Here is a 22,048-nt window from a genome sequence, read left to right as displayed (position 1 = left end):
AAAAAGGAGTCCACAGAATGAAAAATATTCACTTTAATTCCCTCGTTCACATTCTGTTGCTCTGTTCAAACTTCACCTTTTAAAACTGATACTGCTCCTTACTCCTGAATATATTTTATTCAGACTGATTACCTGATTATTTCTGGGCAAAGTTAATGAATAATATTTTTGCTTTGTATTTCTCTCGCAACTCAAAATGTTTCCATGTATTTTACTTTTTAAATTCAAAAATCTTTAAATCCTACCTCTTGGTAATTCTTAGGATTGCTTGTAAACTTGTAAGTCAGGCACCTAAAGTTTTATTTCTCTCATGTAATGGCAGGGTACATGAACTATCTCTTCATTTATGTATATAGTTCTAAGATTACATTGATTTAAAAGATTAGCATGGATTTTCCATGAATTTCTTTAAGGCGACTTTTACATCATTATTCCTTAGGCTGTAGATCAAGGGATTCAGCATAGGAATCACCAATGTGTAAAACACAGAAGCCATCTTATCAGTATCCAGTGAGTGGTTGGTTTGGGGCTGCAGATACATGAACAGCATTGTCCCATAGAAAACTGTGACTGCCATCATATGTGAAGCACAGGTGGAAAAGGCTTTTTTCCTTCCTTCTGATGAATGTATCCTTAGAATAGACAAAACAATATTGAAATAAGATACTAGAACTGTAATCATGGAAAAAACCAAATTTGTTGCTGCAGATATGAAGACTATTGTTTCTGGTAAGTATCAGAGCAAGATAATGCTAACAGAGGTGCAATATCACAGTAAAAATGATTGATTATATTAGAAGAGCAATAAGACATAGAGAATATACAAGGTGAAACCACAATAGCTGTAGAAAAGCCATAGAGGTATGTGAGGGAGACCAGCAGGATGCAGAGCCGCCGAGACACCACTACCATGTAGAGCAGAGGGTTACAAATGGCCACATAGCGGTCATAGGCCATCACAGCCAGCATCATTACCTCCGATACAATAAAGAACAAGAACCCTCCCAGTTGGGTGGCACATTCATAGAATGAGGTAGTTTTCTTCTTTACTAAAAAGTTAATCAGCATTTTAGGGGCAATGACAGTAGAGTTACCAAGATTGATGATAGCCAGCTGTCGCAGGAAAAAGTACATGGGGGTTTGAAGTCGAGAGTCAGCACTGGTGAGGGTGATGATGCCCAGGTTCCCTGCCAAGGTCAGCACATAGAGCACCAGGAAGACCAGGAAGAGGGGAATCTGGAGCTCTGGACAGCCAGAGACACCCGTGAGAACAAACTCAGTGACGCTGGTGAAATTTTCAGGAGCCATGTCAGAGTTTGGAAATTCATCTGTTTGAGGAAGAAAATAAGTGGTTAGAGACTTTAAGCAATCATTTTCTAGGACTTCCATTAGATGGAAAGGACAATTCCTGGGTGAGATCTTCTTGTCATGTATTAATCTAATTCAGTTTTTAAACTCAGTGTTCTGAGTCTAATAAATCAGCTTTGCAATCATTTGGGAGAGAGTAAAGCAAGTATGGTAAATGTAGTATGGCAAAGTAAATAGTTGTTTCAGCATCCTGCAACATTTTGAGGGTTTACTGCCTTGCAGTGTAATTGAATTAAGAATATGTTCTTAGCTTACAAACATTTGAAGCCGAGATATATCTGATGATTTTTGCATTGATCATGAGAAAGGCTTAAGAAATTGTATATCACCAAATAACCCAGTGACTACTTGCAATTTCCTAATCTGATAATTCTACTTTGTCTCAAGAATAGGTACTATACTCTTCAAGAATTATATCCCTTTATAACATGTATTAGATGTATATTGAGCTTACAAATTACAACACGCATGTCTGTTTACTGCTTTTGCTCTTTCCATTTTATTGACTCAGACAAAAATACATGGGTAATGTCTTCGGATTTATTTTTCAGGTTGCTGTTTCTCTTCTTAGGTTCCCATAAATAATATCAGTAAAATTTTTATCATTTTTGTAATTCCTTGACATTATGCTTTCCTGGGTACTACTTTCTATTTCTTCCCTCTCATGACTATTCCTTGTGTTAAAATTTGTACAATTCTCCATGTTTTTTTCATGATTTTTCTTCTAAATCAGTTTTTTTGTTTATAAAATGTTATATTTCTTAAATTGACACAATAAACCTGCTCTTAATTTTAGCTGATTTTTTTTATGTTTTTGATATTTATATTATTGTAACAGAAAAAAACACCTTCATTTTGAGAGTTTTTGTGATAATTATGTTGCATGTATTTGCCATAGATTCAGCGTGCTATTTTGGTATGGATGAATATTTTCCTAGAGTTGTATATTTTAATCATGATTATTTGCCCCTTACGAAGTGAATTCATGTCCTGTTGGAGTCACAGTTGATAGTTCCAGTGGTGGGCACCTGGTCCAAATAAGTCTTATCATATTTCTTTATTTTAAAGTTTGCAATTAAGTTCCAGAAAGTTAACAATATATTATCACAAAGGTCTGAATTTTAAAAGGTCAGAGCTATTGACATTTTCTCTCCTTCTAAAAGAGATAGAGTAGAAAGAAAAACAAATAATTATTCTGCAGTGAGAAAAAATAATGAAGTGACTATTTAAAAAAAAAAACAGAGAAATAAGACCAAAATGACTCCTAACATTGTCGGATGTCTGGTACCAGTTTGTCTGATGATACCAAGCGTAAATTTTTCCTTTGGGTTCCGTGAATCATCCTCTTATTTTTCGCATATTTATTAAAATTGTACTTTGTTCCAGACTATGTTCGAGCTTCAGATAAATTACCTGAACCTCAAATCATAAATACGTTATTGTAATGATAGGGAAGAGAAAAATCTGTTTAGAAGACATATAAACACAATAATTGCAGATTTAAATAAGCATAATATGTAAAACAAACAAGATAATATACTAGGATAACCTGGGAGAGTACTTTTACTTGGAATATTAATATTTTCACAAGGAAGGCTCTTCTGAGAAGGTGGCATTTGAGTTGAAACCTAAAGGTTGAGAAGGAAGCAGCTATTTAATCAATCACAGGAAGGGCTTTCCAGGATTCCAGGCAAGAATTAATTTCTTGAAAGTGCATATCTGGAAAAAAGAGTGTGACCTATGCCACATTTGTTCTTCATTCAGATAAAGTTATCCTGCTTTAGAATATGTTCTCATAAATGCTGTAACATACATAGATAGGAAATGAGAATAGGACAAGAGGGGCACTAGGTAGATAATGACAGACAAAGATCCGTGTTAAAAATAGATGAAAAGCGTGAAGCATTAAGTTAATAGCACTATATTGCAAGGAGGAAATAGTTTTGCAGCGTATAGGGGCCTTCAACATCTTTGGTGATAACTTAATTTAAGCTTTGCCCTTAAAAATTGTCAATGATCAATGCTTCTACTTACTTCAACAGAGAATCTGCTTTGCTTTCTACTTCTTTAGCCCTCACAGGTGGCTACAGAATAGATTTAAGGTTCTTTTCTAACCCCCTTGAGACTCATTTGGTTGAAGTTTCAATCTGATTCAAGGATAAAAAATTGTACATAATTACCTGAGAGAGAGTGTCTTGGATATTTGTTAATTCTCAGAATTTTCCATTAGAAAAAGTCATAATATTTTATGTTTCAGTCTAACTGAATAATTGAATTATGCAATATGACTAGACACAGGAAATTATAAATATGCTTTTGTCAGCATTTCAGTTACACAATATTATGCTCATATTAAGTACACCACACAGACACCCACACATGCAATTTGTTAGCAAATGAAAAAAAAAATTCTGGAAAAAAACATGCAAAATTTGATAATACAACATCCATTGACATAGGATACTTCTGGTGATTTATAGTATAATACTACCAGACATATAGTTATTGGTTGACATAAGAAAGTGTCATGACTTTTATTTTTTCTGCCAATATATCAGTGGTAAATCATTTCTTCATGTTTATAATATATCTTTAATCACTAGCAATTTTGAAACATTTTGTTATAATTTTTATAATCATATTTTTAAATAATTTTTTATAATTGATGGTGAAGCACTTTACCATCATTTTCTTTCTGTTTATTTTGCTTAGAGTTATTTTATCCTGTTATATCTTCATCATTATTAAAAAAATAGAAAGAAATTCTGGCTAACAACTTTTTCCATATTTCTTGTCCTATAATAGTTTTTTCTTTCCACTTAGACTTTATAATTAAAACATGTGGTAGGTATCTTGTTATTGTTCTATTGTTCTATGGATGACTGAGACTGTTTCCATGGGTGTTGTTTTTAGTATTATGTTTCTGTCTGGCTTCATTCTGAGTGTCTCTATTGTTGACAAGTCACATCTTTTCTTTTTCAGTGTATAATATGTATTTTACCTAGTAAATATTTGATCATATCTTATATTGTATTTTCATCTCTTGAAGTCCCATCTGACATTTTCAGTTTCATTTATTTCTCACAATGTTGGTATTTGTGCTAAATCATTCAGTATATCCAACATCTATAATAATACTTTGAAGGTTGCACATTGCTGCTTTCTCATAGGACTAGAATCTGTGATTGGATGTTGACTATTGTAAATTTTATAATGATTGCTGTGTTTTATTTTTATTTGTTTTCCTAAAAGAAAGATAAAAGTTTTAAAATGTACAAGTAATTATTGACTTTAGTCACCCTGTCGTGCTATCAAACAGTTATCAGTTGCCTCTATTTGAGACTTGTTTTCAAGCTAGCAAAGGGGTTTAAAATAGCTTTATTTCTGAGATTTCTACTGGATGTCTTATGTGTTGTAAAAGGACTTTCCACTATGACTTTTTAGAATTCTAATGTCTTCCTGCCCTGTGTAGTTTCTATGAAATGTTTCAGCTTACAATTTCCTGGTCATTCTTTTAACAGCTTTATGCCATGCACACGTCTAGAGTTCAGCCAAAGTCTCAAGAAAACTTATGGAGGAAAGGATGACCAACAATAAGGATAGGACCTATAGGAAACAAATAGCAATATGCCAAAAGGTTGTTCTCCATTATTTGTGATAACTTTAAATGGACATGGATTACATTCTCCAATTAAAAGAAAGAAATTGACAGAATTAAACCAAAAAAATCATGTGATCCAAATATATGCCATCTGCACGAGTCTGACTCACTTTGTTTAAATAAAATGAAAACAAGATTGAGAATGTACATCCTATTTAAAAAAAAAGAAAAAACCTCTACAAAACAAACATATAGTTTACTAAAATATAGCTTAATGTGTGTTCTGCTGGTAGAATATAGGGTAAGAGATCACTAAAGAAAATAGTAAATCAGAAGAAAGACATTTTGGAAGGAAGTGGTATTTTCATTGAATTCTATTATATGAGGGTTAATTGGCTGATTATAATGAGAACAACAAATTTATGAAGTATTAAAATGGGTCTTTTTTGTAGAGTCATAAAGAATGTAATTATATCTATTAGAAACACTATCAAGTGATAAATATTTTCTCATAATTTATTGGAACAATGTTCTAAGCTAAAGCTATAAATCAAGAGGTTAAATCTGAGGATCATTAAACTGTAGAACAAGGAGGCCATTTATCCATATCAAAATGTAGAGATCCATAGAACGTAACTACCATTGTAAGATGAGAACCACACATGGAGAAAGCTTTTTTCCTGCCCAGTGCAGAATGCATTCAACATATGGCTGACAAAATCAGAATGTTTGACACTAGCAGTACCAGCAGGTAGGGATCAAAATAAATGCTGAAAGCAGTATGATCAGCAATTCTCTTTCCTGTGCATTCGAGCACAGCGTACGGAACAAAAGAACAATATCGTAAATTTTAGTTAAAATATCTTGCTTTTATAATACTTTATAATAATAATTTCTGTGTTTTATTTTTATTTGTTTTCCTAAAAGAATGATAAAAGTTTTAAAATGTACAAGTAATTATTGACTTTAGTCACCCTGTCGTGCTATCAAAGAGTTATCAGTTGCTTTTGCAACTTTGGCAAAGATGTATTTCATTGTGAGTTCGTTACTAAAGTCCCACCCAGGGAGCAGAGGGGGGCCTAGATCTTAACCTTTATTAGCTGCATGTTATCTTTGACTCTTTAAGAATATTAAAACTTCACCAAAATTGTCGAACATAATAGAAATGTACTAAAGAAAAACTGTGATACCATTATGTAAATTTAATGTAATATTCATATATTGACATACATAGAGCTTTGCTATATCAATTGATATGCGCATTCTATTAAGAATTTAATCTATGCTGTATCAATGTAATATGTTATATTTATCCCTGCGTTTGAAAAGTTACAACTCTTTTTGTTGTGGAGGTGGTGCTGGTTTTTACTTCAGTGTTTGTTTTAAGGTATAGATATTTTACTTGTAACAGTTTACTTTCAAGTGTAATTATACCCCTTCGCATATAAAATAAGAACTTTACAGTATTTAATCACTCCTGCCATGTCCTTTATAACAATTTTGTTATATATTTTTATTACTCTTAAACAAATAATTATCTTTCACATAGATTTAAATTATTGAAATCACTATAGTTATTTCTGGTGCTGTTCATTCTTTTGTCTAGAATCATGTTTCCATCTGGTATTTTTCCCTTCTGATTGATGGGCTTCATTTATCATTTCTTCCAGTGCAGGTTTAATCATGAAGGGTTCTTTCAATGTTGATAGGTCTGAAATAACTTTATTTCACATTCTTTTTCAAAATACATATTCCCTGGGTAAAGAATCCTAGGTGATAGTTATTCTGTTTCAGTGTTTTGATGCTGTTGCTCTGCTGTATCTTGACTTACAATGTTTTTGAGAAGAAGCTAAATGAACAATGATGTTACATGAAATAAAATGTTATTATTTTTCCTATTCCTCAGTATACAAAGTGTTTGTGTTTTGACTGCTTAAGGTTTTTATCACTTGCTATGTGAAACTGTGTTTTGTTTTTATTTTGTTTTGTTTTCTCTCCACTTTTGTTTGGGGTTTAGGGCTACATATGCTGGGTTTGTTACATGGGTAATTTGAGTATCACTGAAGTTCGTTATACGAGTGATCCCATCACCCAGGTAGTGAACACAGTACCCAATATGTAGCTTTTCAACCCTTGCACCTTGCTCTCTCTTCCCCTCTAGTATACCCCAGTATACTGGGCAGTGTCTATCATTCCCACCCATCTTTCTATTTGTACACAATCTTTAGTTCCCACTTATAAGTGACAACATGTGTTATTTGATTTCCTGTTCCTGTGTTAATATGCTTAGAATAATGGCCTTTAGCTGCATCCACATTACTGCAAAGGACATGATTTTCTTCTTTTTACAGCTCAGTAGTATTCCACATATATATTGAATATTTCATATAGTATTCCATATATACTGTATCAGCCACATAGTATTCCACATTATAATCCAATGTGAGATATATATATATATATATATATATATGGAATATGCAAATATATATAGCACACTGGATTACAATGTGCCTTCAGTTAGTTTTCTACATATTGTTTGTACCTGGGATTGTTTAATCTTCTTGAATCTTAGGGTTTTTAATTTTTAACTATTGGAAAACTTTCACCTACAATTTATTTAAATAATTTTAATGTCCCTCTTCTTTGCGGAGTTTAATTACATGTATATTTGGCTTCTTGAAGTTGTTCAGCTTATTGTTCTCTGTTTTTTAAAAAAATATTTTGATTCTCTGTGTTTCATTTGGGATATTTTCTATTGGTATGTCTACAAGTTCACTTTTTTTTTTCTACAATGTTTAATCTGCTATGAATACAATCCCATGTACTTTTCATCTTTTACACTGTACATCTCTCTGTGGGAATTCAATTTTTTTAGTGTCCTCTGTGCTCCTGCTTACCTTTTTGAAAATACAGCATGTACTCACAAAACTTTTAATGCTCTTGTTTGATAATTCTAACATCCATGTCAGTTCCTGGTTAGTTTCAATTGATTGGTTATTCTATTCATTATGGATCATGATTTCCTGATTCTTTGTATGCCTAACAATTATTAAATGTACCCCACATATTACCAATTGTGCCTTGGTGTTAGCTGGATAATTTTGTATTTTGTGAATACTATTAAGCTTTGTTGTGGGATACAATTAGTTGAAAACAATTTAATCCTTTTAGATATCACTTTTATTATTAATCAGGTGAGTCCAGATCAGTACTTGGTCTAAGACTGATTATTTTCTTATACTGGAGTAGGATCTTGAATACTGTACACATAACCTCAGGAATTATGAGTTTTTCTAGTCTGTGTGTAACAAATTGGTATAATCCCTGCCTCTATTTGAGTGCTGGACACTGCTCTCTTTATTTTTAGGATGATTGTTTCTTCAGTTACGTGTGGTTTCCTTTTGTATGTTCTGATCAGTCATCTCTTGAATAATTAAGGATGATTCTCTGCAGAGATACAATGTCCATTGTGCAGCTATATAATCTTTGGTACTCCATCCTGCAATCTCCCCTGGCTACCTTTATCTCAGCAGACTCTCAACCGTCTCTTAAACTCAGGAATTCTGGGCTTCACTTGGGTTTGCCCTTCCTGCAGTCCAGTCTGTTCACTCTCATAAGAGAGAAAAGAGAAGATATCACAGGAATCAACTGCTTTGTTTTCTGTTTCTCAGGGGGAACTCTCCTTAGTTGCCTGGCACCTGTGTTGTGAAAGCTACCGTTTCATATATTGTCTTTTATTTTCTTTCTCTTGTCTAAATGGGAAGTTAAAATCTCTTCTCAATTACTCCGTATTGTTTGGTAGCGGAAGATAATATTCAGGAAATATTTAGGTGAGCTCTGTAAATATGTTTTCCATTCTTTTTCTTAATCATGAATCTTTAAGCCTCTTACATTCACATTGATATGAAGATTTTTTTTTTCCATTCAAGGTTTGGAACACTTCTTATCCCCTGAACATTCCCATCCCGGCTAATGCCTCTGTTCACTTCTGAGTGTATCATAATTAATCCTCCACATAATTAACCCTCCATTTTCCATTCTTAGTATTCTGCAATCTCTAACTTGTACAACAGTCATAGCTATCCATTACCCAAAGATAGATCAGAACACTTTTAGCTAAAAATCCTACAGTGGCTTATTTATCAAGATAAAATGCAAGATTTATAAAGGCCTGTATAGTTTTACTTGGCTGAGTTCTATGTTACGAATCTTCAATATATATTTTATTTCTTAATTTTATTTTATGGTCCAACCACCCTTCACTGTTGCTTTTCAAAACAAAAGTCATATTATTATTTAAAAACTGTTATAGTAATAGTTCTCTCACCCTTGAATAGCCTTCCCATAAATATTCACACAGTCTGCTTACTCAATTCTTCAAGTGTTTGCTTAAATAGTGTCTTCTCAGAGGAATCCCTTGAAAATCTCAATTAAAAAATTAATTGTTGTCCTGGCTACTTGCTTCATTTAAAGTAATGGTAAAAACCACAATTACTTTTGCACCAACCTAATATGTTCATTTTACTCAATACTGTCAACCATACAAAATAACTCACTTGTCATTCCACCCGTTTTCTATAAGCTTCATGCAGAGAGAAATGTTGGTTAACTTGACAATATCTGTTTACTGATCACATGAATCTATTTATACACGTGCCTTTCAGTGTACATTTCAGATAAAATACTGATAAAATATGCAGCCCCTAGCTTTAATTTTAAAAAGTTAATGGAATAGATATGAAGAAAGTTTCTATGTGAGAACACATAGGAAAGGCACCTAAGTTGAACTTAAAACTGAGTATTGATTAATAGTTAAAGTATGAGTACGAATTAGTCATCTGTTAGTGATAGATTTTTATTTAAAGGTAATTAATGAAATTATCTATTTCTGTGCTTATCACACTCTGATTTTTGCTCGTCACATGGAGGTAACAGTACAAATGTAAAGCAATATTGGTTCGTGTATATATTTGTTATCGCATCATTTACTGTTATCATAACCTACAATGAATTTTAAATAGATAATTTGCACATATTTTCCAGGTTCTACATAGAGCATTTTTTACCTCTTTGTTCCTCAAACTGTAGATCACTGGATTCAACATAGGTATTATCAAAGTATAAAATAAAGAGGCCATTTTATCAACATCAAGTGAACGACTGGATTTGGGGTGAACATACATAAAGAAGAGGGTGCCGTAAAATACAGTTATCACTGTCAGGTGAGATCCACAGGTGGAGAAGGCCTTGTACCTGCCTTCTGCAGAATTCATCTTGAGGACAGTGACAAGGATCAGAGTATAAGACACAAGGACTATCAGAAGAGATGAAATCAAATTAAAAGCTGAAAAGATTAAAATGATCAATTTAATGTCTTCTGTGTATGAGCAGAGCAAATATATCAATGGCCGAGTATCACAGTAGAAATACTTGATGATGTTATAGCCACAAAATGATGAGGTAAACATTTTTATGACAGCCAGCAAAGTCAAAAAGACACTGTAGAGATAAGGTATTGCCACTAGAACTTGACATGCTCTTTGTGACATGATGATCGTATAGAGCAGCGGGTTACAGATGGCCACATAGCGGTCATAGGCCATTGCTGACAGAATGAAAATTTCACTAGTGATAAATATACCGAAGACAGTGAGTTGGGTAGCACACCAGTTATAGGAGATTATATGTTGATCTACAACAAGGTTTGCTAGCATTTTGGGTCCCACTGCTGTTGAATAACCAAGATCAGTGAAAGCCAGATGCCTTAGGAAAAAGTACATGGGTGTTTGAAGCCTAGAATCTATCTTTGTGAGGATGATCAAGCCTAAGTTACCCACCACTGACAACATGTATACAATGAGGAGGAACCCAAATAATGGAGCTTGCAGTTCAGGGATGTCCGTGATTCCCATTAGAATGAATTCATTCACTACTGTCAGATTGTGTTTGTCCATTCAAGTTACTCAGGGAACCTATACTGGGAATAAATATAAAAGTAATTATTAACTTCTAAGAAACATGACAAAAATATGTGTATGTATATATACATGTGTGTGTGTGTATATATATACAGAAGTACATATGTGTGTATATATGCATATATGTGTATAAATATACATATACATAACATAAATATAGAATAAATTATATGTACATAATTCTTTTACATATGTAAACATAATTTCATATCTCCAATTTTGGTATTTTTCCATAAATCTTGAAGGTCGAGCAAACGAAACTTTCTTTTCTGTAAATAGATAATATTACCACACACAGTACACAATTATTTAATTGTCCCTGAGGAATATTTTAACCCAGTGCATTAAAATAATGAGATATAAGCTAAGATCAAAAAGTAACTGAAAAAACTAGTGTAAACACTACCAAATAAGTTTACTTTCAATGGGGGGAAATTTGTTCAGAACAGTATTCATACTGTTACTGTGCCAACAATTTGTCTCACATACTTGTTAGCTGCAAAATGAACGTCATAATTTTAAAACATTCTAACCATCAGAATCATAACCCAAGATTTAACTTAGCATCAGTAATAATGAACCAACTTGGTAAGACAAACTATGGGTTGCAGAGAATCTTAAGTATTTGTAACAAAGGTTTTTATCCTGAATATAAACAATACTTTAGATATTACTTCCTGCTTATGGGTAACAGAAGCAATAGAGAAACATGGCAATGACAGTGGAAATAAGGTCAAGATTCAAAGAAATAAAGTCTTTATATTATAGAAAAATTAATGTCATTAAGAAACATTAACATTATTAATATGATTAACATTATGAAAACCTCCTGAAGAAATCCTATGTAGATGCATAGACCCAGAAAGAGAGAGAGAAGGAAAGAAAGGGTAAGAGAGAGAAAAAGAGAAAAACTGAAAGAATAAGAGAGAGAAAGAGAAGAAGAGACCAGATATTTGATTTGTTTTACCTGCATGGCCCAGACAACAGATATTCACTATTTGGATTAAGTTAAATGAAGACCACTTAGAAAATTTGTAGAATCTATTTACTGTAATTATTATGTAAAAAGTACACTTATTTTTATTTTTATTCTTTATTTCTTCAAATATATATATATTGCTCTATTGCTCCCTGTGATAAATACATTTGAGTTGACAATGTTGTATGACATAGATACTATTATTTATATAATACCTGTCATAGATAGACATCACTTTTTGGTACAGTAGGAAACTCTAAAACTGTGTATCTCTATTAAAGCAACAAAATTAAGATAACAAAACTATCGGAATCTACATTTTTAAGAATACTAGAATCTAGATTTTAGTTGAGACTGTTGTCATGTTTCAATTTATCTGCCTACTAGGCCCATTGCCCAGCACTGTGGCAGCCATGAAGATGGTGACCCACATCATGGTGTGGCTGCCTGGTGACCAAGGGAACAAAATAAGCCTTGTTCTGCAGGAATTGTAGTTGTGTTTTGACCCATCCAGTGGTTCCATGAAGGATCCACTCAGAAATTGGAGCTGGAGTAGTCTCCTGATAGGACTTTGTTGAAACTGTTTAAAAGCAAATATCCTAACTGCAGTTGCATGGGGAAAGGAAATAACAGACAAGTCAAACAGCATATAGACCAATAAGCCCAAAAAAGAAGAGGCTAAGCAAGGAGATAAATGGATGAATAAAAGCTTTGAAAGGCTTCAGAGAATTTTGAGAGCTATACACGTCTAGGTCTACAAAATTGCTCGGAAAAGATGTGATAAGACCCTAAGATTTCAACTCTGGCTGAGCTTTAGGCTCCACACAAGCAGGAAGTGAAGGCTAAAGGAAGTTTTTAAACTGCCTGGCTAATAGTTTAAGGACTATCCCAAAACCGAGTCAGTGTTAAAAAATATGAGAAGATTATTTTCTTTCTTTTTAAAATTTTCACTCTGGAAAATCACTGGCAGACAAAATGACACAATAGACTTTAATAAACATACATAACAAAGAATTTTCTTTAAGAAAAAAATTAGAAAAGTAAATTTAGGAAAGAATAATATCTAAAAACAATTTAGAAAAAAAAATCAAAACTACGGTCCACGACAATAAGGCAAACCCTGTAGAGGAAATAATACATGATTTCTGAAGAAACCTCATTAAAATACTCAAAAAGCTAAACTTTAAATGAAAAAAAAAAAAAAGTCATGCCAAGACACAAGAAAATATGTTTTATTCAGAAAAGGATAAAAAATAAATTGATAGAAACTATTGTGAGGAAGCCCAGAAACTGGAGTTACTAGACAAGGACTTTGACTTATCAGCATAAGAATAATGAGAGTTCTAGAAGGAAAGAAGAGACAGAAAGAGAAAGAAAGAACACTTGGGGAAATAATGACAAAAAATTCACAAATTTGATGAAAGATGTGAATATACACATCCAAAGAAACTTAATAAACCCAACAGAGGATAGATTCAAAGGGACTGACAGTGCAACATATTACAATCAAAGTGTTGAAAGCACTTTGAATCTTAATGGTAGCAAGAAATAGGTGGTTTAGCACATAAAAGGTATTCTTAATAATATTAATAGGTAACTGTTCATAAGAAACTATGAAAGCCTGAAGGTAGTGGAATGTATATTAAAGTCATGAGAAAAATAAATCCACTAAGAATTGTGTATCTGGCAAAACTATTCTTCAAAATTGAAGGTGAAATAAACTCACACACAAAAGTTGAAGGAGTTTGTCGCTAGCAAACATGCCCTGCAATCAACAATATAAAAAGTGCTTTAGGATGAAATAAAAGGACAAACCAGACACCAACTAGAAGCCATAGAAAGAAATTAAAAACAAAAACCAAACAGTAAAAGTAACTAAATAGGTAAATAAACAGGTGGTATAAAAGCTAAAGTTATTGTTTTGGGGGTTCCTAACTCCTCATTATTTTGCTCTTTTATATGACTTAAATACAAATTCATAAAATAATACTTACAATTTTTTATTAATTTGTGCACAATTTATAAGGATGCAATCTGTAAAGTAGATAATTTGATAGTAGAGCTGTCTAAAAATTTTTAGGTACTATTGATGTAATAGGCATTAATTCAAATTAGGTTATTATAAATTTAGGAGTTAAATTTTAATCCCAAGGATAATCACTAGAAAAATAACAAAAATTCAAAAGTCGATATGAGAACACAATCAAATAGCACAGCCTTGTGAGGTTGTATGTTTCCAGGGCATTCAATGCACAGTAGGGTGACTACAGTTAACAGTAAGATTCCAGAAGGGATTTCAAAAGAAAACATTGTTGTCACAGAAGATGACAGCTCCATATATGTTATTGCCCCTCTAGATGTCCTAGTGGGAAAAGACAGGGTTGAAGACAGTGATATTGATGATCCTCACCCTTGTGTGAGTCTAGGCTAATGTGTGTGTCTTCATTTTTGCATAAAAAGTAAAAAAAAAAATTAAAAATGGAAAAAAGCATATAGACTCAGGATATTAAAAAATATTTTTGTATAGCTATAAAATGTGTGTTTAAAGCTAAGTGTTATGACAAGAGTCAAGAAGTTTAAAACATTTAAAAGATTATAAAGTTAAAAGTGTACAGTAAGCTAAGGTGCTTAATTATTGAAGTAGTAAAAATAATTTGTATAAATTTAGTGTGGTCTGAGTATATAGTGTTTATAAAGTTTGCACTATTATATAGTAATGTATTAGGGCCTTCACACATTCACTCACCTTTCACTCACTGACTCACCCAGAGCTGCTTCCACTCCTGCAAGCTCCATTTTTTAGTAAGTGTCCTGTACAGTTATACCATTTTTAATCTTTTATACCATATGCTTACTGTGCCTTTTCTATGTTTAGGTATGTTGAGATACAGAAATAATTACCATTGTGCTATAGTTGACTACAGAATTCAGTACAGTTACACGGTGTACAGATTTGTAGGCTATAAGCAAGAGGCTATACCACATAGCCTGGGTGTATTTTAGGTTATACAACCTGGGTTTGTGTGAGTACAGTGTATGATTTTTTGCAAAACAACAAAATCATATAACGACACATTTCTCAGAATATATTTCTATCATTAAGCCACCCATGACTTTATTTCAATTTCTAACTTGGCACCTTTATCCCTACAACTCTTTGTCTTAGAGCAGAGGTTTTCTCCAGGTGCCTATGCCAAGACCCTCTACGAGAAGAGAAAGGGGAAACCTTGAGGGTAATTTGCTCCACTATTCAGTATTTTCTAGACATCACCGTCACTCTTTTTATTTCCTCTCCCTGTATACGCACACCTCAATGTCCATAAAACTGCCAGTGCCTATTTTTGCGGGACTCCCTCAGAAGTGAGATAATCTCCGTGTCTTTACTGATCCACTGGATGCTAGACCAATGTGCCAATTCCATGAAAGAAAAGAAACAGGAGGAGTTGGTGCTTTCTCAGGTCTTAAACTCTTGCTTATGCCATTGCAGTAACTGATTAACTCTTTTATTTATGGCTTATTGCCTTAATTAGCTGCACCAACACCTCGCAGTACAATTTTCCTTCTCCAAACTCAGCTGAGTTCCTGACAGTTTTCTGAGATATGACAACAAAAACACAAGCAACAAAAGTAGAAAGCATTGATAAATTGGACTTTATCAAAATTTTAAAAACAAACTTGTGTATATCAAAGGACATTATCAAAGAATAAAAATACAACCCCATAACTTTAAAAAATTATAGTCATATATCTGGTAAGAGTATAGTATATAGAATATATAATGGACTCAAGATTCAACAACAAAAGATAAGCCAATTTAAAAATGGACAAAGGAAAAATATTCTGTATTCATGAACTGGAAGAATCAATATTGTTAAAGTGTTAATACTACCCAAAGTTATCTACAGAATTAATATGATTTCTATCAAAATTATGGTGTCACTTTTTATAGAAATAACCAAAAAATCCCAAAATGCCTATGGAACTACATATTAAAAATCCTGGATAGCTCAGGCAACGTCGAGCAAAAGAATAAAGCTGAGAGCATCACACTGCTAAATTCTGAACTGTTTTACAAAGCTTTGGTAATGAAAGCAGCATGGTACTAACAAAAAATGGACCAAATCAACTAATGGAGCAGAGATTCTAGAGTTGAACACACAATGGAAAAAGAACAGTCTCTTCAACAACGTGTGTTAGGAAAACTTAACATTCATATGCAGAAGAATAAAATTGGACCCCTGTTTCATACTATATGCAAAATCTAGCTCAAAATGGATTAAAACTTAACTGTAAGACCGGAAACTATAAGAATCCTGGAAGAAAACATAGGGGAAATCTCGATGATGTTGCTCTGTGCAGTGATTGCTTGGATAAGACCCTGGAAGCTCAGGCAATAAAAGCAAAAATATACAAGTGGGATTGCATCAAAATAAAAAACTTCTGTATGTGAAAGGAAACAATTACCAGAGTCAAGAGACAAGCTACAGATCAAGAGAGAATATTTGCATCCATGCATCTGATAATGGGTTAATATCTAAAATAGATAAGAAATTCAAAATCAATAGCAAAATATATATAAATATATAGGCAAAGGATCTGAACAGACATTTCTCAAAAAAAAAAAAAAAAGACAAATGGCCTGGAGGTATGTGAAAAAGAATGTTCTAAATCATTAATTATTATGGAAATACAAATTAAAAACACAAGGCGATATCACTCCACACCTGTCAGACTATCATAAAAAATGACAAAAGATAATAAGTGTTGGCAAAGATGTGGAGAAAAGAAAACCCTTTCACACTGTTGGTGTAAATGCCAATTTGTACAGCCATTATAACAAAAAATAACTGTATGGAGGTTCCTCAAAATTAAAGATAGAAGAGATAGAATTACCCTATGACCCGGCAATCCCACTTCTGGATATATATCCAATGGATTTAAAATCTGGGTATATATCCAAAGGATCTGAAATCTCATGTTTATTGCAGCACAATTCACAATAGCCAAGATATGGAAACAACCTGTTTACATCAACAGATGAAAGGATAAAGAGAATGTGGTATGTATACACAACGGGATCCTATTCAGCCTTCAAAAAGAAGGAAATTCTGTCATTTCCAACAACATGAATGAATCTTGAGGACGTTATGCTAAGCAAATAAGAAAATACTAGACAAAGAAAGACAAATACTCTATGATGTATTTAATGGAATCTAAAACAATGGAACTCAGAAGCAGAGAGCAGAATGGTAGTTACCAATCTGGGGAAGGAAAAAATGGAGAGATATTGGTGAAAGTGTACAGTTTCAATTAGAGAGAAGTTTTACTGAGATCTAGTGAATAGCATGGTGACTGTTGATAATACTGCATTGCATATTTCAAAATTGCTAAAACACTACATTTCAAATATTCTCACCACATAAAATAAAAAGCATTTGAAGTGATGGATATGTTAATTAGCATGATTTAATTATTCAGCAATGGCTACATAAATAATAAGCTAACTTTGTACCCAATGTATATATACAATTTAATATGTCAATTTATAATAAAATATATAAAAGTGGGCAAAGAAATTGAACAGACATTTCTCACTGAAGACATACAAATGGCCACCAAGCACATGAAAAGATGTTCAATACCATTTGTCATTAGGGAAATACAATCAAAACTGTAAGGAGATACCCCTTGGTAACCACGGGGATGGCTGTAATAAAAACAAATAAAAAGGAAAATTAAAACTACTGGCAAGAATGTAGAGAGATTTGTACTTTCATACATTGCCTCTGGGAATGTAAAATGATTACACCTATTATGAAAAGAGTTTGACAATCACTCATTAAGTTACACATAGAATTATCATTATGAAACATATGTAAGTTCAGAGCAGCATTATTCACAATAGCCAAAGGTAGAAATAATCCAACTGCCCATCTACTGATAAACAATTGTGTTATATGCATTCAATGGAATATTAATCAGTCATAAAAAGAATGAAGTATTGATACATTCTAAATATAGATGAGCCTTGAGACCATTATGATAAATAAAAACTGTCAGGAGTATTGTTTAATTAAAATGTATGTAAAATTTGCAGAATATTAAAACTCATCCACATAGGGAAAAACCAGATCGTTTCCAGGGCCAGAAGGGAGGGGAGAAGGTATAGCAATCGCTTAATGGGTACAAGAGTTTCCTTTCAGAGTAGTGAAAATATTTTGTAACTAGATAGTGGTAATGGTTGTACAATATTTTGAATGCATTAAGTGGCACTAGCTTATAAACTTTTAAATGTTGAATTTTATATTATGCAAATTTATGTCAAATTTATTTTATTCCAATAAAAAATTATTTCACATTAGGACTGTTTTGCTTTCATTTACCTTTATGTTACTCATCTTGATAACATACCTGTTATTATTTAATTATAACTAAATTTTGATACATGCTGTTGTCTGTAAATTGGATTTCAATTTATAAAAAATAATTGAGTAATGTTTATTGTGACTACATACTACTGTTCACTACTTCCTTGAGTCACGCATTTTTGAACAGCGAATTCATGTTTTTCATTTAATAAAATAAAATTGCTTGACCATTGTGAAATTACAGCAGCATCAGCATTCTTTGGATTGCACTCACCCTGCAAATAAAAACATCTATTTCTATGGGAACTTTACAATAGTAATAAGCAACCTACAATTATCTCACATTAATGATGACTTATAAAACAATGGCTTTTTTTATATCATTTCCTACCTACTACAGACTAACATACTTGGCTTATTCAGGAAAACTGAATTTTCTGGAGACAATGCATTTTATAGATATACTAATGGACATGAAAAGTAGTCGTATGACCCATGTTTGGCTGCATAAGTGAGAGGTTGCAAACGTGTTCTTTTCTAAGCCTATGGTAGTAAATACTAGTTTCCCTATGTATGAGAAAATACATGAGCTATTTAACTCATCTTTACAGTTCCATATAAAGCCCTAAACTCACTTTACTTGATTTTATTTATATTTTCATGATTTTATGTGACTATGAAAATGACCTAGTTCTGGACATTTAAACATTTGTTTTTCAAGAAAATTTTATTTTGTTAGACTCTCTAAACATACAAAAAATCACACTGGACGTATCTTAGCCTTGGACCTTCACTACGAAACTAGGCCAGGTAGAGAGAGAAGAGAAGCTAGCTCATTCCCCAGACCTGCCACCCTCCCCACCCCACAAATACAACTTTCAACACTAAAATAGTCAACAGTAAATGTGTTATGCAATGACAGACTAATGCATTTGTCTACATTTATTTAAACATCAAACTGAATTTTGCGTGGAAAAAATAGTTTCAGAAATAGCCAATAAATAAATAAGGAGTGGAAAAGACACCTTAATGTTAAGCAAAATATATATTCCTGCTTTGTAATTTTTAAAGGACTGTTCTTTGATTATACCTGTATTTGTGCCGGTTTTAATCTTAGCTCTTATCTCCAGTAGATGTGCATTTGATCATGCAAGGGACAATTCTACGGCGTTTCAAAGACTCTTCTAACCCTCATAGGTAGAGGGGATGATCTGTTCTCTTGCAAAGCAGGTATTACAGTGTGATGGAGGCACTATGTAGTAAAATAGATGCTTTAGTATTTTGCTTTGGTCTTATCTACAACTAAAAGTGATGTTTTGCAAATGACATTGATTCCTTCAATCATACTGGTAAATTTGGGAAACACGTGAACTATGCATCATGCCTCTGAAAGAGAAAATGCAAGAATCATAAAATACTGACATTACTTCTTTAATTAAGAGGTAACTGGAAATCACCATGGAAATCTGTTACTTGAGGTTAAAGTTCTGAAACACATCCAATTAACTACAAATCACAAGATCATATTTGACGTCTTGGTTGAAAATCATCACAAAAATCTTAGGAACCAAAGTGGGAGCTTGCTAACAACACTAACTTCTTTTTCAGAACTTGAGTTCTTGCTTTTTGTTTTTACTATTCAAAGAAATAATCAGCTAACTACAGAAAAGTCATTATCTAGCTTTCACCAAAGATTATACTGAAGATGGTTGCAACATTGCACTAGCTCAGAAACTTCACTTAAAAGCAGACTGTTAAGGCTGTGGCTAAATCACCTACATCAGTTTTTAGAAATTACAGATAAAGGAATATAAGACCATGAAGTGTAACTGGAACTCTGAGGTGTAGTCACAGAAACAGGTGTAGTCTACTAACCTCTAAAAAGGGATCTTTCTGTGCTTTCCATGTGTCCCTAAAGTAACCCAATAAGAAAAATTTATGCGTTTCTTTCCTCCTTTGAGACCCTCCCTGAGGAGATGGAACACAATGTGTTAATTATGCCTAAAGCATTTGGAAGCTTCAAACAAAGCCAATGGGACATCTGCTAATTATAGAATACATTTATATTTCCAAACAAGTAGAGTTATCTTAGTTACCTTTCCACCACTTTTCTTGGTTATATTTTCTCTATCGCAACACAGAGATCTGGAATTAAAACATAATTTTTTTTCTTGTAACTCTTAATATCTCTTTTCCAATACAGTGAATTTTTATGGCTTTGTAGCTAAGGATACAATAAAGTGCTTAAACACTGCCTACTGCATTATTTCAAAAATTTACATGAGAAAGTAATAAATGTGTAGTTGTTTTTTTTTTCTGTATTTTGTGGGATTTTAGGTTTATTATTGAAGTAGAATATGCATATAAGCAAATAAGTAAATGTCCAAAACATAAATAAATTTTTACAAACCTAATTTTTAACTCAACTGTTATAAACTCAACCTACGTAACCAGAATCCAGATTAAACAGAAACAACAACAAAATAAAACATTGTCAGGACCCCATAAGAATCCTTCATTCTCTTTTCCTCCATGAACTTCTCCCAACACATGCAAAAAATGTACAGCTACTATTCTGACTTCTAACAACAAAACGTACAGATATTTTTGTTACATTATATGAGTAAAATCCTATGTATGTTATGTTTCCATTCCTGGGTTCTTTCATTCAATGTATTGTCACAGTAGTTCTACATGGTTCATTCTCATTTCTGTGCACAATTAAACATTATATGTATACCACACATTAGTTATTCATTATTCTAGAGGTTTTATGAATAGTGATGATATGAACATTCTATTGTATGTTTCAATTAACATAAATCTGTATTTCCATTTGCGTATACTTCTTAGACTGGGATTGCTATGTCATAATAAACACAAGTTCAGCATTAGTAAATATTTCCAAATGAGTTTACGGAGTAATTATAGCAACGTGCACTCCAATGAGAAAGACATAATCGTTACGATTGCTCACTATCCTTGTCGAGACCTAGCCATTCTGTATGGTGTGGGTATCATTGTTTCAAATTTCATTATCCTAATGATGAATACACTGAGAACCTTTTCATATGTGCAATGGTCATTTACATATTTTCTTCTGAAAAGTGTTCATTCATGTCTTTTCTCCACTTTTACATTGATTTTCATATCAATTATGTATTTATTTGTAAGAACTACTTTCACATTTTGCAGATGAGGCCTCTGTCAGATACACATGTATATTTGATGAAGCATGTGTAATAAAATGTGCTCTTTTATTACAAGGGTGGCCCTTTTGACACTGTTAATTTTGATGAAAAGGGCTTCTCCAAGTTGATTAATCTTTAATTTTATATTTTTATTGCTTTATTCTGTTCAAAATTTTGTATATACTCCAATATCACAAAGATGCCACCGATGCTTTCTTCTAAAAGCTTTATGATTTGTATTTTATATTTAGATCTTTAAACTATTTGAAATTGATTTTAAATAGGGAATGAGGTAGATGCTTAGTTTTTAAATTCAAAATAGATATATAAATTAATGCCATTTATCGAAAACATCGTTCTTTCTTTTTTAGAAAACACTGATGCCTCTTATCATGTCAGTTGATAGCATATGTGCGAATAAGTTGATAGTATATGTTTGTATAAGGCAGCCTTAAATCAAGGATGCCTCTTGGGATAATAAAATACTTTTTATCTTTTCTGGTAAGTTTTTTTTTTTTTTTTTTTTTTTATAAATACAAGTGTCTTTCTGGGTTGAGTAC

The 22,048-nt window shown here is 32.6% G+C and overlaps 2 protein-coding genes across 2 annotated transcripts in view; both read right to left on the bottom strand.

The window, feature by feature from the left end:
* LOC105466417 (olfactory receptor 8J3) overlaps positions 1-22,048 on the bottom strand; it is a 121,509-nt gene continuing 99,461 nt past the window's right edge. Inside the window, 2 exon segments of the mRNA XM_071073934.1 lie at positions 1-732; positions 735-1,328. Coding sequence (XP_070930035.1) covers positions 383-732; positions 735-1,328 — 944 coding nt within the window. The 3' untranslated portion in view covers positions 1-382.
* LOC112423977 (olfactory receptor 8K3-like) lies at positions 9,967-10,928 on the bottom strand. The gene has a single exon (XM_024788086.2). It carries the CDS (start codon positions 10,924-10,926, stop codon positions 9,967-9,969), a length of 960 nt encoding a protein of 319 aa, XP_024643854.2. The 5' UTR covers positions 10,927-10,928.

Source organism: Macaca nemestrina, chromosome 12 (assembly GCF_043159975.1).
Source record: "Macaca nemestrina isolate mMacNem1 chromosome 12, mMacNem.hap1, whole genome shotgun sequence".
Classification (NCBI taxonomy): Eukaryota; Metazoa; Chordata; class Mammalia; order Primates; family Cercopithecidae; genus Macaca; species Macaca nemestrina.
The sequence above is the reverse complement of the archived record's forward strand: the minus strand, read 5'-3'. Positions and strand labels throughout refer to the sequence as shown.